This window comes from Fukomys damarensis, unplaced genomic scaffold (genome assembly GCF_012274545.1).
Source record: "Fukomys damarensis isolate Sample0158 unplaced genomic scaffold, DMR_v1.0_HiC HiC_scaffold_16, whole genome shotgun sequence".
Classification (NCBI taxonomy): Eukaryota; Metazoa; Chordata; class Mammalia; order Rodentia; family Bathyergidae; genus Fukomys; species Fukomys damarensis.
The window spans coordinates 108,326,647-108,342,521 of record NW_022900928.1 but is presented as its reverse complement, the minus strand read 5'-3'; the positions used below and the strand labels follow the sequence as shown (position 1 = coordinate 108,342,521).

The following is a 15,875-nucleotide window of genomic DNA, read 5'->3' as shown; positions in this document are numbered from 1 at the left end:
AGGGGGCAGAGAGAAGGAAATTTATTTGATAAAGCTAGCATTAGTGTCACCTTCCTGATAGAAGGTTAGAGAGGTGTGGCCTGGGGGGGGCAAAGCCACTGCAACTGGAGGGGTTGGGGTGGAGGGCTGGCCCAGCCTAGAGGTACTGGGAAACCTAGGTCTGCCCCTCCTTTCCACTGGCAGGAGGGAGGAAGAAGCAGAGAGGTCCGGTACAGTACCACTATCAAGAAGGCAGCAGGCTGGAGTCACCTCGGAAGGATGGTGTCACGCCATTTACATGGTCCTCTCACCTGTGTTTGCTCACCTTAGTTTCACAGCAACCCAGTGAGTAAGGAGGAGGTCATCATGAGCAGCATGTTACAAACAAGGAAAACCGAAGCACCAAGAAAGTAATAACTTACCCAGGATCACTCAGCTTCAGAGAAATTTGTGATTCAACAAGGTGTTCTGACACAAAATGTTGTTTCCCAGCACAACAGCGCATGTGCTCACTCGGATGGCTGGTGGCATGGCACTCAGGAAGAGCCTCGGCTGGCATGCCAGCAGCCTGGTTCCACTCACAACTCTCTTCCCCTCTTTTGTTGCTGGGAGACAGTCACTAGCCTTTTAAAATCTGTTTTCTAATCTGTGAAATGAGGGGGTGATATGTCCCCAGGTCACCAGTGTGGTGTAGGCAAAGTCAGGCTACAGCAAAGCCTCCCAGAAAGGCAGCAGGCAGCCTCGGGGCACACTGGAGGGAGCAGTGCCCACTTGCCTGTGTCAGAAATTATGCCAGACGCTTTACCCATGATCTCATCTGTAGCAGCAAGCACCCCTCATGTGGGTGCTGATGTTGTCTCCACTGAGCAGATGAAGAAACTGATGTTCAGAAGGTGAAGTAACTTGCTTGAGGGCATTGTTTTTCTGCCCAGAGCACCTACCATATACCACAGACTTCGTAGCTTAACAACAGAAAAAGACTTCTTACAGCTCTGAAGCCTGGACATTTCAGACCAAGGTGCCAGCAGGATTGGTTTCTAAGGAGGCTTGCCTTGCTGGTGGCCTTTCCTCCAAAGCATGGGACAGAAAAACACAGCAAGTTCTGGGTTATGTCTTCTTCAGACACTATGCCTACCAGGTCAGGGCCCCACCCTGATGATGTCATTTACCTAGTACCAAATAAATGCCCTACCTCCAAATATAGTCACGCTGAGCTTCAGCTTCCACACAGTTCAGGCCATAGCAGCCAGCCTGGAAGCAGTCTGAAGGTCCTTGCTTGCTCTCCCTGAGCCCTGGGCACAGGGACTGCTAGGGTCAGTGGAGTCCCTGTCTGCTGGTCTCTCTTGGTGGGACCCACACCCTTGCATCTCTCCTGCCAAACCACTGCCTCACTGTCTGCAGGCATGAGGTGTGTGGGAAGATCCCCCTTTCTCCAGACCCTCAGGCCCCTGCATGGTGCCAGGGATTAGTCGGTGGTGGGCTAGGAAATAGGACCCCCAGGACATCATATGCCCAGAGCTCACTAAAACTAGAGGTACTGTAGGAAAAGCCACAGAAGCTCGAGGCTAACCCGTGAGGATTGCTTCCGTGGATCCCTCTTTCAACCCAGTCCAATGCTGTATACTTCCTTGATGCTGCTAGCTGGACACAGTCATGTAGGCTCCTAGGACAGGATCAGAATCGCTTGTCACTCATGTGTGGAAGGAAGGCTGAGAACTCAGTCCTCATCAGCAAGCCACTCGCTGTAGCAGCTACATTTGAGCTTGTCAGTCAGTCATCGTTAAAAACTGCAATAAAAACAAGCTATTCAGACTTCTGAGCAGGCCTCCACTAGGCCAAACAAACTAATCATCCATCTGGAACGTCTCCTCTCCATAAATTATAACATCTGTCACGTTACTGGGGAAACATACTTTTCTTCCCCACTCTCTTATGCTTTCTTGTTCATACTTAGGTTACAAAGGTAGGCTCATAAAGGTGGGAAGTTTTTCCTAAATTTTAAAAAGCTCTCAGAGTAATAGACCCCAGGATATCTTTCAGAGAATGAAAATGTGTCATTTTACCTTTCTCTAACTCAAAGGCCATGAGTTAACAGGGCCACTCAGCTCAGGTTAACTGAAGTAGAAAGCTGTGTTCTCAGAGGTGTGGCGCTGGGCTCACCGTGGGTGTGCTGAGGGTTTGTTTCTATCGGGCGGGGCAGTCCATCCTCATTTCCTGTCACTTCACCCCAGTTATACGTGCCCCTCTTTCTCAGTAGAGAGGAGACTGGCACACAGAGCTTCCAGGGCTGCCCACTGTTACTGTAATCACAGAGCTCTAGGCAGCTCCTCTCAGAAGCCATGTGCCTCTCCCAATCAAGAAAAAAAAGGGTTTTCAAGTAAAATTCAACCTTGAGCATTTTGAAAAAAAAAAAAAAAATCCCATTATCCAGCATCATCTCCCTTCCCATGGGCAGGGATGTCTGAGATAACCTAGTGCCTTAGCTGCAGCCGGACCCTGACCTGCAGGTGTGTTGTTCTTCACGTGTGCTCATCATCTCCACGGCTGGCTTTTGCAGGTGTGAGAGCTGTGGAGCTGTTTTCCATGCTGAGTGCAAAGAAAAGTCTGTCCCCTGTCCAAGGTGCGTCCGACGAGAGCTGCAGAAGAAGCAGAAGTCCTTCTGGCGGCAGCTAAATGTGGATGAGAGCCTGGAAGAGGCATGCACCATGTTTGAGCTGTCCTACCAGAACACCTGACTGCCAGGCCACACTGGCACTTGCCCCGCAGCGACCTGTGGCCAAGAGGCTCCCAAGTAGCCACTCGCACCGGAGAAGAAGGGTCTGTCTCCTCTTCCACATTTATTTATTTATATGTATACACCCCTGTGCGTACTGTGCGTACGTTCTGTGTAAATCGATGTCCACCAAATCCTCTGTGGATAAAAGCCTACCCATGTACTTGGCCATGAACTTCAGCTGCTTGCTTGTATGTGTTTTACATACAATGCTTCATAGTTCAGAGTTTTTTGTTTTGTTTTGGCTCTTAGGGGCCATTTTTATTATACAAAGCATAGAAGGAAGCATTTCCTACAGACTAACACAGCTTCGGTTATTTCCGTATTGTGTATTTTTAGCCTTCACAGAGGCTGGGGGAACTGAGGCAGGCATCATCATCTGTTTCATGAGGAAATCTGCAAAACACAAAAACACCTGGATCCTTCCAGGCCCCAGTGTCCCTGGCAGACAGGGATCTCTGGAGTGGAGATACACGGCAGGGAGCCAAGCATGTGGCTCTCTGACAAAGCATTTGCCTTGAGCTGAGGAGGTTTTGAAGTTAATCTCAGGATTTTTCTCCTGAGGAAAAAAGATGCCTCTGTGACCAATAACTGCATGTTCGTCTGTTACTGGTACGAACCCCAACACCTGCCTAACCACGTAGCTCTCCACCGTTATCTGCCATGTTCCAACATGGCTCTCTTCAGAACAGTTTTCCAAAGGTGTCATGGGTGATATTTGTGATTTTTTTCATGGTGTCGGCTGGAGGAAATGTCTTAGAATTGTCATTAAAGACATCAGTGCATAGACTGGTAGAATAGATGGTACGTATCTTAGAAGAGACAATCTTCAGGTTCCTTTTACAGAGTCCTGTGTAGGTAACCCTACCTGGTCATTTTGAGTGCTTTATATGTCATTGTTCTTCCCTGCACTTGTATTTTGGCCTTTGTCAATTTAACCACTCTTCTGTTACATTTTTTGTTGTTGCTGCTGTTGTTATTTTTTAAAATCAGGGTGATATTTTGGAAAAAATCTCAATTTTAAACTGTAAAGAAAACACAAATAGAATTACATCTAATAGTGTTTGAATAAGTAGATATACACATATATTATTGCCACCATAAAGCAAAAAAATGCTAAAATAAGTAATATCATAGGAATAAGAAGCATAACAAATTGCTTTGCTGTCGGCAGGGTCATGTCCTCTGCTGCAGTGTCCCTGTAAGAGCCAGCATAGCAGGGACTGTGACTGAGGTGGCAGGTAGGACGGCGCTGGAAACCCAATTGCTCTTTTTCCTCCTTGCTTGGCTCTCCAAAACAGGAGAATATGCTTATAACAAGAATTCTTGGTAGACTTTAGGAGGCGGTCACGGGTCTTTCACATTAAGTATATGTTCGTGTCTTCATGGTTTAGTCTTCCCACGGCTGTTGGGAGCTGGGGAAGGACATGGTGCCTGAAGCTCCACACTTTGCTGCCTCCAGAGGCCAGCTCTTGACGCTCTGTCCATTCAGAGACATTTCACAATAATTTTCCTGTAGTTACATGTAAGCATTTTACCTCCCAACCCTTTGGCCCCAAACCACATATTTCAACTTAATAGTGAAGCACCATGCATGCATTTATTTTCTGGTTTTACAGTAGCTGTGACCAAGGCATGAAGCTTGGTGAGAGTCCAGGGCCCTGTTCAGGAGACGCCTCATCGGTGCCTTTTACTCTCTAAAGCAGGTTGACTCACGCTCCCTCCCCCCAATTATCAAGAATGTGAACACAAAAGGAGAAGGGTAGAAAGTGTCTCAAACACTTGGCAAACAGATTTGATCATCTCCTCTCCTCCTCCCCTTCATGAAATATAGTATTTATATTTTCCAGCCCCAGAGAAGATAGTAGAATATGCTCTTTCACAAGAGAATTAATAGACCTGCTTATTATAAAACAGATGTGCTCCCATGGCAAAGTGCCTTCCCCTCCGCTCCCAGCTCAGTCATGGAGCTTGCTTTTGCCTTTGCTGGAATTAATGTATCTGCGATTCCGACTGTCAGTGGAGCTGTTCCTTGCATGCTGTTTGGAGACTTGAAGTGCAAGGCCGTTCCCTCCTTTCCAGCATGTTTGCTGTGTACAGAATGTCTTGTCCCAACTCACAGGCATCCAGGATCAGACCTGCCGAGAGTCAAGGGTGACATTCTGGATCCCTGGTCTAAATATCTTTGTTTTTGCCAGAATCTGTTTAGAAGGCCCTGCGATATATTAGCAGTCCCTGGAAACTCCTAGCAGTTTTCCACCCACATCACTTTCTGCTTATTTTCAAAAGAGAAAAAAAAAAAAAAAACTGTACCATCAATATCAGCTACCCAGAACTGGAACTGGGTCCCTGCTGCTTCTGTTTTCTCTCCTTTTCATACAACTCTGACAGCCTGGTTCATGCCGGCCATGGGCCTACAACAACATTCTCTGCCACCACCACCAAAATCTGATGGGACAGAGTGGAGCCAGCTTCCAAGTTGGGGCTGCCATGAAAATTCAGAATTGCTATTTTCAGCCCAGAATGCCTTAGAGCAAATGAACGCCCCTACTGTTTTCCAGCCTAACAAATTACTTGGTGCAATGCTAGGTAATTGTTCCACTGCTTAGAAAATGTAGGAACAAAAGCAAGTCTGTTGATTACTCCCTCCTTATGGCTGAGTTAATACCTGCTTTGCCTTGTGTTCCATTTTACATCCTATAGTAAATATCTTTGCACGTAACACATGAGAAAATAGCCAGTTTATCTCCTGCGACTGGCAGCCAGGTACAGGGAGCTGCTTCTCACTCAAGGGAACACTTGAGGAAATCCCTCCCCAGCACCAGAAACACGCGTGTGAGCACATCCAGCTGGTGAAATGCTGGCATCTAACCTGAGGTAAAGAAACCAGTTCCCAAAATAGCCATCAGTGTGCAGTATTACGCAGGAGGGCTGCAGAGCACTCAAAAGGACAAGGCAGACAACTGGAGTAGGAGCCATGCTCTTTCCAGGGCCACCTGTTCCAAACAAGAAAACTGGATTGAGTCAGTGCTCACTGTTATATCCCACCCCACTTCCCTACCTGTTCAGGGGCCCATGTCATGGTCATCCTCAGGTCTGTAGTGTTGAGGCTCATCCTGTTGGGAGATGAGCTGAGTGGGTAACTACTTCTCGATTCTTCTAGCTGAAGCAACCACCAAAGAGTATAGCTATAGGACTTGGGACTTGAGTTTTCCTGAAACGGGGCCATGCTATGACTTTCCTTAGACACTGTAAGGACCAAGGTGTTTGTACCACCCTATTTGCCTAGTGCAGCCCTCGCTGAGGGCATCTGGCCATCATGTGTCACTGTGTGTTGTGTGCACACACTAAATATTAATGACAGTTTCTTTTTGTGCCTCCTGAGTTTGGCTTCTAGACTTGCAGGTTTATGCTCTATCCATTGGCCAAAAAAGGCCATACATCAGTTAATCATCAGGTGGGGCTGGCTCGATACCATACACACCAAACACCTACTCCGAGAAGGGTGTTATCCAGGGAAGTGGAGACACGTTCTGCTCCCATGTTGTGGTAAAGCTGCCACTGATGCCCATTTGCATGCAGAATTAGGCCTCTTGGGCTGGGGATTCGGCTCAGTGTTTCTGCAGCTTGCCTTGCAAGCGCAAGGGCTCAAGTTCAATCCTTGATACCAAAAAAAATCAAAAAACAAAACAGGCTTTTCCATTGACCTGCCATGCCCTATTGAAATAATAACTAGATTATAAAATAAAACATCAACTCTTTATTCCTTATCCAATGTAGCCATTATTTTAACTTCTAACAGCAAATAGAGACACGCAGTTTTCCCTCTTTTTTGTTTGAGTTTTCTTCTCTACTTTTTTGCTACTCTGAAATAACGCAGAAAAGAACAGCATCTGAACAGGACTGAAAGAACCGACCTCTTCTCTCCTTGGCATGCATGGAGTCATTAGTGATTCTCTCCACCCTCCTTCTCTTCAAGCTGTCCTTGTCAGTAACGGGCACTAGGCGCTTCGGACGCCCTCTCTTGTGCACTCTTCTGATGCTGAGTGAGTACAGCCGGCTGCTCCAGGTCGAATCTGGCAATGGGTGAATAAGTTCTGCTCAGTTAATCTGAACAGACAAATGTTGATCTCTGTCATGCAGGACAGTGTTTTGACAGTTAAGTCTCAGCACCCAGAAGCCTTCTGATCAGTAGATAAGATCAGGAGATCTCACATCACTGGATTCAAAAACCTCTGACTCAAGAGTTTTTCTCTGGCATGTTTTAATGGGTTCATTGCTGAGGTGAGATCTAAGTGATTGTTAAAGTATAGGTAAAAATCAAAAGAAAACTGGAATATCCTCCTAACCATAGCTGAAGTTGTCAGAAGTTTCATTTAAATGGCTTCCAAATGATCATGATGTTGGCATTTTCCTCATATAGTGGCCTCTGATGTGATCAAAGACATTGTTAAATGAAAAAACTGCCATTTTGCTTTCGTCCTTTGTGAGGAACAGAAGCTCCACCTGCTCATCTTGGGAAGTTCTTGAATGAAGCCAGTGCTAGCCCAGGCACTAGCGCAACACTTCCATTTGAGGAAACCAGCCCTCTCCCTGGATCCTCTTGGTTCCCAGGCCTGGCCCAGATTCAGGCCTCATGGCCAACAAAACACTTAGTGGACAGCTGGATTTCTGGCTCCTCCTCCATTTGTTTCTTTTCCCTGTAGGAGTGCCTTATAGTGCTGTCTAGTGCTTCTGTCTCGTCTCTCAGACTCACCAGGAGCCATAGGACCCTTCAACTAAATACGAATTCCTTCTTTGCTGTCTACTCTTCATCCAGATGCATGACACAGACAAACCTTCCACCCTTGCTTAACCTGGTGCCTTAACCTCATGAGTAAAGGGATTCGTGTCGGAAACACATTATTAAATTTAGAGTGGTTCAAACATTGGCTTCTTATCGCCACTGGCATTTTTAGCAGGAAATATAAATGTGTTGTCAGAAAATACAGTGAATGTTTTAATCTTTTAAGATTTATTACAGTAAGAGACACAGTGTCAGCAATCCCTCTCAAAATACTCTCCCTCACTTTGGACACTCTTATTCCACCATTCCTGAAACTTTCTGAAGCCGTACTGGAAGTTCTTTTCCTGAGTGTCTTCAGTTGCATCATGTGACTGCCTCTGTTTCCTGAATTGATTCGAAACATTTACCTTTCATGTCATCTTGACTTTGGGGAGGAGCTAGAAGTCACATAGTACCAGCTCCTGTGAATAGAGGATGAGGACATACCATGATGTTTTCACAAGCCTGCAGTATGCACCATGTTTTTTTATCACACCTCATAAAAAACGCAAAAGGGAACATCCAGAATTGCTTCAGAAAGTAGAAAGAAGGATGGGATAAGTATGTTCAAAGTGAGGGGGGATATTATGAGGATTACTGGCAGTGGTCTCTTTGGGAGTTTGGGTTTGATTTGGTTTTTTGAGGCAGGGTCTCCCTATGTAGTTCGGCTAGCCTTGAACAACTGTGTACCCAGGCTGGCCTTGAACTCATGGCAACTCTCCTGCCTCAGCCTCCCAAGTGCTAGGATTATAGGCATGGGCCACCATGCCCAGTTTGGCAATATATCTTTTACTGTAATCAATTTTTAAAATTTAAACAGTCACTATATATTTCAACTACATGTGGTACAAACGATACAACCAGACAGTGTTTTAACTTTGTGTTATGCTGTTTCTTAATCACTATTTTTTACTTCCTTGCTTACTTGCTTACTTTCATAACCAAACTCAGGGGAATGTCATGATGTCACCAAGCCCAACAAGGAGAGAAATAAAACCATCTATCCAGAATTAAATCTGAACTCAGCATTCTTCAGGTTCAAAAAACAACAAACACAAGAATTTTCTTTTCCCTTACCATATAAAGATGTTTTTTCAATTTTGCCACCTTTTTTTTTCAAATGGAAAGTGGGAAGCTTCTGGGATAAAGTTTCATGAAAACGTCCCTGTGAGTAGCAGGGCAGTCTGCTGAACTATGAGGCTGGGTTTTTGCTATTGGAGGCCAGTGTCTGGCTTTGGGTATCTATTAGGCTCTAACTGGAAATCGCTGTTAGCCTACCAGAGAAGATTTAAGGGGAAAAACTACTTCTAAGGAATGGGAAAGGAGGGAAGAGGCCCAGGTTGCAAATGAAGAGGATGAACATGCAGAAGATTTCTGTATAACTTGTTCTCAGGCTCCTGGGTCAGATCCCTGTCATTTTTCCTCTTTTCTGCTCATGTTGTAAAGAATTGACTAAAATTTTGGATTTGGGTTCTTGCATCACTGTGTTATGCTATTTGTAATAGCTTTTGTGCTGACTTACATACTTTTGTTTTCTGTATTTTATTGCCTTTTTGGCATAATTTATCCATATTTTTGTTTACATACATTTCAAAATATCAATAACTATAATATAAAATGAAATTGTGTTGTTGATGAGAACTCTGGTCTTTATAATCATCTGTCACATAATTTAAGTGTACCTATTCCTACTGTGTAAAGCTATCTATCTCAATAAATAATGCAGAAAGTACCCTCTCATCTCATAACAACTTCTTTAAAATACCAGTTTTGGGTTATTTTGTTTTGGGGTTTTTTTTTGTTTGTTTTTCTTTTTTTCTTTTTTTCCGGTACAGGGGATCAAACTTGGGACCTTGCATTTTTGAGGCAGGAGGCGGCACCACTGAGCTAAATCCCCAGCCCTAAAATAGCAGTTTTGAGGAGATGGTGAAAGGCCAATCAATCAAGCACTACATATTAATTCAAAGTTCATATTTAAGATCTATTGCAAATGAGCTACTAGTATTTTAAAACATCTCTTCATATTAATTTTGCAGATGGACTTTTTTTCTAAATTTATTAACCTACAGCATTTGCATTAGCTGCTCCCGTGTTTATGAAAAGTACAATGTACCTGTAAAAATACACAACTGTATTGTTATGAGCTTCATTTGCTGAATCAAAGCATGATCATTTTCAGTTCTGAGGCAGCCAGAGAGGCCTTGAATTTCCTAGCAAAGCTTGGCTCTCATCCCTCCCTCCCACAGTCTCCAAAGTAGGTGGACAAGTGCCAAGTAGTCAGGACAAGGCACAGGCCCAGGGCATCCCTGAGGACCGTATTGTGGGAGTGAAGAAGGAGCCGAGTGAAAAGTAAAGAGCAGGCCTTTATGCTCCACATAGCAGCCCTCTGGGGCTTGAGAAGTGATTGGAAATTAGTACAACTATTTCCTGCGTGGGCTAGCCCTGCCCTTCCACCAAAAAGGACACAAAGTGAACACCTGTCTACTTGAAACCTTCCTAAAGCTCCATGTAAACTCACTTTCCCAAGAAGGACATTGAAGGGAGACTAGAACAGGCACTTCTGGTAAACATTTACCAAAGGTGAACCCTGAGCCTTGCTCCCTACGACACACCCAAGCCGGGTCATGCCCAGCCTCTCCTACCCCACCCTCAGGAAACCGGCCTCACGCCCACTAGAGCCACGGAATAACTGGACTTCATCCTCACATGAAACCTGCCCTGGTCCATGATAAAGAACGAGTTAATGTTTCACTGCACCAACCAGACACCATGTAGTCAGAGCTCAGACTGAAATTATTCACAGGACAGGTCAGCTTTGCCTCCAGTATAGGAAACTAGAGTGGCTGGATAACCAGCAAGTTTGCGTACCATCAAAACCCAGCTATGCTAAGATGTCGTCAGAGGGTGGAAGGAGACACCGTCTTGTTCATCACTCTCCACCCTCACAAGATGGTGATTCAGATCTCCCTTAATTGTCTTCCTGTTCTGTCCTTTGATGGTGGCTCAAAAGATGGCTTAAATCAGTGCTTCCACGTTAGAAATGCAAAAAATAAGAGTCAAGTGTCAGGTCTTCTCACAGACACTCAAACCACAATCTCTCAGGATGGGGCCTGCATAATGTTTAGTTTGGTGTTTTTTTTTTGGTACCAGGGATGAACTCAGGTCCTTGCGCTTACAAGGCAGGTGACAGAACCACTGAGCTAAATCCCTGGCCCTTGTGTACTGTGTTTGTAAAAGCTGTCTGGATGTGGGCTGGGACGTAGCTCCGCAGTGCAGTGCTCACCCAGCATGCACAGGCCATGGATGCTATCCCCAGCATCGATCACCACCACCAAAAATTAAAAACTAAAAATAAAGAAAGAAAAAGCTTCCTAGGTGATTCCTTTGTATTCTAAAATTAAGGATTGCCAAATGAAGTTGCCTCAAAGCAAACACTGGTTTGGCACATTAGCAGGCAACCATGGGACAATTTCAAAGGGACGATGGGGGAGTGAAATGCCTCCCTTTCTCCCAGTAGCGGACAGTACTTTGGAACTTGCTGCTCACAAACTACAGTCATTTTCATAAAACCCTACCTTCACACTCCCTTTATTTTCTTCCAGGGTGTGGTTAGCTTCTACCTATAAGCCATCTCCAGAGAAGCTGGTGAATAGAAGTGCCACACCTGCAGGTGACCAAACTGACCTAACAAAGGGAGCCTCGAACTCTGCATTTTTCATTCCTTCTGGTTTTGCTGAGATCTGTCCTTGGATGCATGCATGCTAGTTTGGTCCCGGTTCAGGCCTTTGCATGAACATGAACCTCACCACTCTGGCTGGTGGTTTTGAAACAGAAAATCACCAGATGCCTTTTGCCCAGAAGGTTCAAGAAATCTTGACCTGGATCCAGATTCCCCTTAGTTCCAGAAAAGAACCAGGCTTTAAAATGAATGACAGTCATGGCAAACCCAGGCACCTGCTGAACTGATGGTTTTCAATTTCAACTACCTGTTACAGGTAAACGGAAACTTACAAAGACAGGAGTTCTTACCTCCTCTTCCCTTTATGAAGCCAGTAAGTTAAGTATTTCTCATTGATGGAGTACTCCAACACAGAGTTCAGAGTCTCTGACCAAAAATGTGATCCCTCCAGACCCACAATGCTTACCACATGCATGGGCAATACCCACAGCTGCACCAACCTGATTCTGAATCACCTTAGGAAGCAGATATATCTCAGGCCAGGAATACAGCTAGGAATGAACTTGGGTCTACCAGGTTTAGGGAGATCAAATGGGAAGAATGAAGCTGAATTGGCCTCCGTGGTGAGCACTGAGGAGAAAGAGGGCATGCAAGCATGCTAACACACTGCAGGGAAAAGTAAAAACATCTGAGGTTAAGCTGTTTACCCAGAGAAGTACCAGGGAGGGAGGGAGACAGGTGAATCCTGTGGAACTCTCAATTGCTCGTGCCCGTGTCTGAAGTGACTAAAGCCAAGGTGCACCAGTCATTTGAGGCCCTGTCAAAGGAAGACTTGAACCCCCTGGCCGCCCCGGATTTTGACTTGTTTCTGTGTCTCTTTATCTTTCATCTTCATCACCCCTTGGTCAGGTTCGAGCTCAGCTTGTAGGCTCGTTCCTATACAGGTTCTTTCATCACTAGAAACCACATTTCTGATGGGGGAAGAAAACTTTTAAATTTCTTTTTATTGTATTGGATTCTGATGAAGGTAGAGGATTCTTCCTCCAGTAGAACAAAAGTACTCTGACACATAATACCTAGGAAATGTGAAGCAAAACACACCCAAGAGAAAAATATATTTCATTCTCCCTCATCTGCATGTATTCCCTCAAGCCTGGACAGAAAAGTCTAGCCAGAAGAACAAACGGTTCCCATAGCTGAGCATACAGAAGTCCTAATTTATGTGCACTGACATTCAATTTACCTGGACAATAGGGAAATTCATTACTCCTCCACCTTTATTTCATATTTCTCCATTAAGACCTATTGGTTTTAAGCAAATCAGCTAGAGTTCATGAGTTCATACCATATTTTAGGTCCTGCTGTGCAGCCTCGGGCAGCTGTTGGTCTGGGGAAAATTCCTCCAGCTTTTGTCCAGACTCTCCCAATATGGTCTGTTGTTCTGAGGCTGAAGAGCTGCTATTAGCACAGTAATTTTTCCAAATGAACATTGAGCTAAATTATCTCAAATGTATAAAGGAACATCTCTCACTGTGTTATGGAAAATTGCCTCCCAAATTACAAGACTATACAAAGCACATATTAATTCTGGGCCCAAGGACATCCAAATTGCCTTAGATTCTGAGCTGCATTGTGGTAACACACTCTTAATAATGTCAGGCTCTGAAGACATCACAAGGTACACACTGTTATGAAAATAAAGCAGAGTTTTCCTCCGTTAGAATCACCCTACACACACCCGAACCCAGCTAGAGGTTTTTTGCTCTGGGATGGCAAGGCTTTTTCAGAGGAAATAAATTCTAATTGCATAGGCAGGGAGTGAATTTGAATTTAAACTGGGGTGACCTCCCCAGATGGCTTCCTTACTGCTGCATGGGAGTGAGACAGCCTAGGAAACAGCTGATGGCAGCCCTAGTGCCCAGAGGAGAGGCCGGCTACAGAGGTCTCTGAAGCAGTTGCTGCTCAGGTATGTTCGATCCCACAACCAGAGTAAGGGGGAAACAGAGGCCTGGCACCAGCTACAAGATTGCACAGATGCAGGGTAAACAGGGCTGGAGAGGGTGAGCCCTAGACACTAGCCCTAGCAAAATCACCCCAAACTACTGCTCAGGGCACCTGGATGGGCAGATGCTGTCCATGAATAAAGAAAAATAAGAAATTTTCTTGGCCTTGTTTGTTTCACTCCCTCTTGTTTCGGTCATCGCTAAGGTACTGGAGTGTGAACTCAGAGCCTCAAGCATACTAGGCAAGTACTTTTCCCTGAGCTGCATCCCTGCCTTCCTTTTTTTTTTTTTTTAACTCTTTTGAGAAAATATTACAAAGCAAATCCCAACTATAATGATGTTTCATTCCCATAGGATCCAGTACACACCTAAAAAGGTTTACTTTTTTCTATGTGGTCCCAGTGTCATTCTATGCCTTGCAAAATTAACATATTCCTTCCTATCATTTTAGTTTCAAATCAGATTTGTCTCACTGCATCCAAAAATGTACTTTCTTGTTTTGTTTGAACAGCAAGTCTTTTAAAAAATAAAAATCATCAGAGGTAAGGGGAAAAAATGAGAATCAAGACTTGCCATGTAGAGGTACATGATCCCAACAATGAATGTAACTGTACTGTATCCCTAAAATGTACCAATAAACTCAATAAAATTAATAAATAAAAAAAATCAGAACATGAAGCACCCCAACTGAAGATGTAATCAGAGCTGAAGGACACTGGTGCCTCCCCAGCACCTGTGCCCCCTTCTGGAAGGAAAAGATGCCCCACTATCTCTCGGAGGCACTAGTCCCCCTCCTTCATCCTGTGGAAGTCCTGGTGGCCTGTCAGTCCAAGTTCCTTCCTTAAGGATTGGACCACAGCTCGAGTCTGGTCAGCAGGGGTTTGAATCAAGGGATGCTAGGCATACACTTTAGATCACAGACTCCCATTATTTTCTGCTCCTTGGAAACTGCCCTGAGTTCTATCTTTCAAAGTCCTGATTTTTTTTTTTTAATTTTAATTCTGTCAGCCATGCAGCAAATGGCTTCTCTAAGTTAGTCAGAGCTGACTTCTTCCACACATCTTCTCACTACATGGAAGTTGACAGGGAAACCTGTTTGTGACTTGCGATCTCATGCTGTCCCACATGGCCCCTCTAGCATAAGCCAGGGCACCGCTCCTGCTGTTTTCAGAAAACTGCAGCAGAGCTGGGAGGAAAACTTTATTGGAGAAGAGGGGCTTCTCCAGTAGCCCAGCATGCTACCATCACAATGACAGTGACTCACCAAGAGTGCTAAGGAACCTGGCTCCTTGAAACAAGCTGCTCAGGAAACAGGGTGGGACCCAGGGGCTGTGTAGGAAAAGTTCCCATCCGTTCCTTGGTACCACATCTCGACTCAAGGAATCAGCTCCTGAGTGAGCCACTACCCAGTCGTCACGGGCAGAACCCTCCCTTCCTGACCTTCTCCAGCACTGTCCCCACCAAAAGACACTGGGGTTGGAGGGTGCTCTTTACTCTCTTCTCCCACTGGGTGAGGATTTTGGTTTAATGAATTAAATGTTTAGGAAATAAAATTAAAGGGCACAAAATCTGTAAGAGAGGATTCTCTCAAGTAAAAGAATCTGTCTAGATATTTGTTATTCCTTAAATCCTATCAACCATAACAAAAGGCTTCTCTCCTTAAATAACCCTGAGATGGTTTTTAGCCCAGTGAAGTTGTTACTGTTTGCAATATTGTTAGACATCTAACTAATCATCTTCTTACATCAGATATAAATAACTATTTCACTAAAATTGTTAAAGAAACGGGAGCCGAAAATTATCATCACAGTCAAAACTTTTCAAATTTGATTTCCCCTTATTAAAAATCTGGATCTGAGGGCATATAAAGACAGAGATACAGGTACAGAGCTCTTCTCCAACTGTGGTCCCCAGACCCGCAGCAGGAGTGTCAGGCTCTGAGGGCAGGGTCCCAGGGTCTGTGTTTTAATAACGTCCCTCCCTGCACTCAGGCATTGTGTGCCGGCGAATCCCAAACCCACCGTGCTCTAGAAGAGCTCTCCTCATCTCCCCTTGTCCAGGCAGCACGACTTTAAGGAGACTCTGTGAGACCCTAGGGACGCACAGATAGCGAACACAGCCGGCCCTCTGGAAGTGCAGAGCAGGCACCGGCAATCAAGGCAAGCCCCCTGCCCTGCTGCTTGGAGGACAGCTTCCCTAGGGTGGGGAGGGCGAGCTCTGGAGTCCAGCTGCTAGATTCCTGGCGCCTCCACATCCATGCTGAGGGACCTACGGCAGGTCAATTCACCACTGAGAATGGTTACCAAGCCTCAGTTTCCCTGTTTGCGTTTTCTGTGTGCATTGTAGCAGTAGACAAGTTATGGGCTGTCACGAGATTTCGGTGACGTGATGCCTACGAGGCCCTGGGCTCTGGCCTGGCACACAGGAAGGAGGAAGAGGTATCAGGATACCGACAGAGCGGTCAGTTCTCCCAGCCAGCAGAAGCTTGCAGAGCCTGGTTTTGGGTTGGTCTGGGCAGGAGTCCCGGTGCGTAAAGAAGGGGTGGAGACTCGAAGCAGGCGACCTTTTGGGGTTTCTTGGGCGCCCTCCAACGGGACCTGTGATCCCCGCAGTGAC

General features: G+C 45.3%; 1 protein-coding gene across 3 annotated transcripts in view; it reads left to right on the top strand.

The window, feature by feature from the left end:
- Positions 1–5,693, top strand: part of Plekhm3 (pleckstrin homology domain containing M3) — a 182,485-nt gene extending 176,792 nt beyond the window's left edge. For all 3 annotated transcript variants that reach the window (XM_010616080.3, XM_010616081.2, XM_033764580.1), the window contains exon 8: positions 2,537–5,693. In XM_010616080.3, coding sequence (XP_010614382.1) covers positions 2,537–2,714 — 178 coding nt within the window. In that variant the 3' untranslated portion in view covers positions 2,715–5,693. The remainder of the gene's footprint in view (positions 1–2,536) is intronic.
- The last annotated feature ends 10,182 nt before the right edge of the window (positions 5,694–15,875 follow it).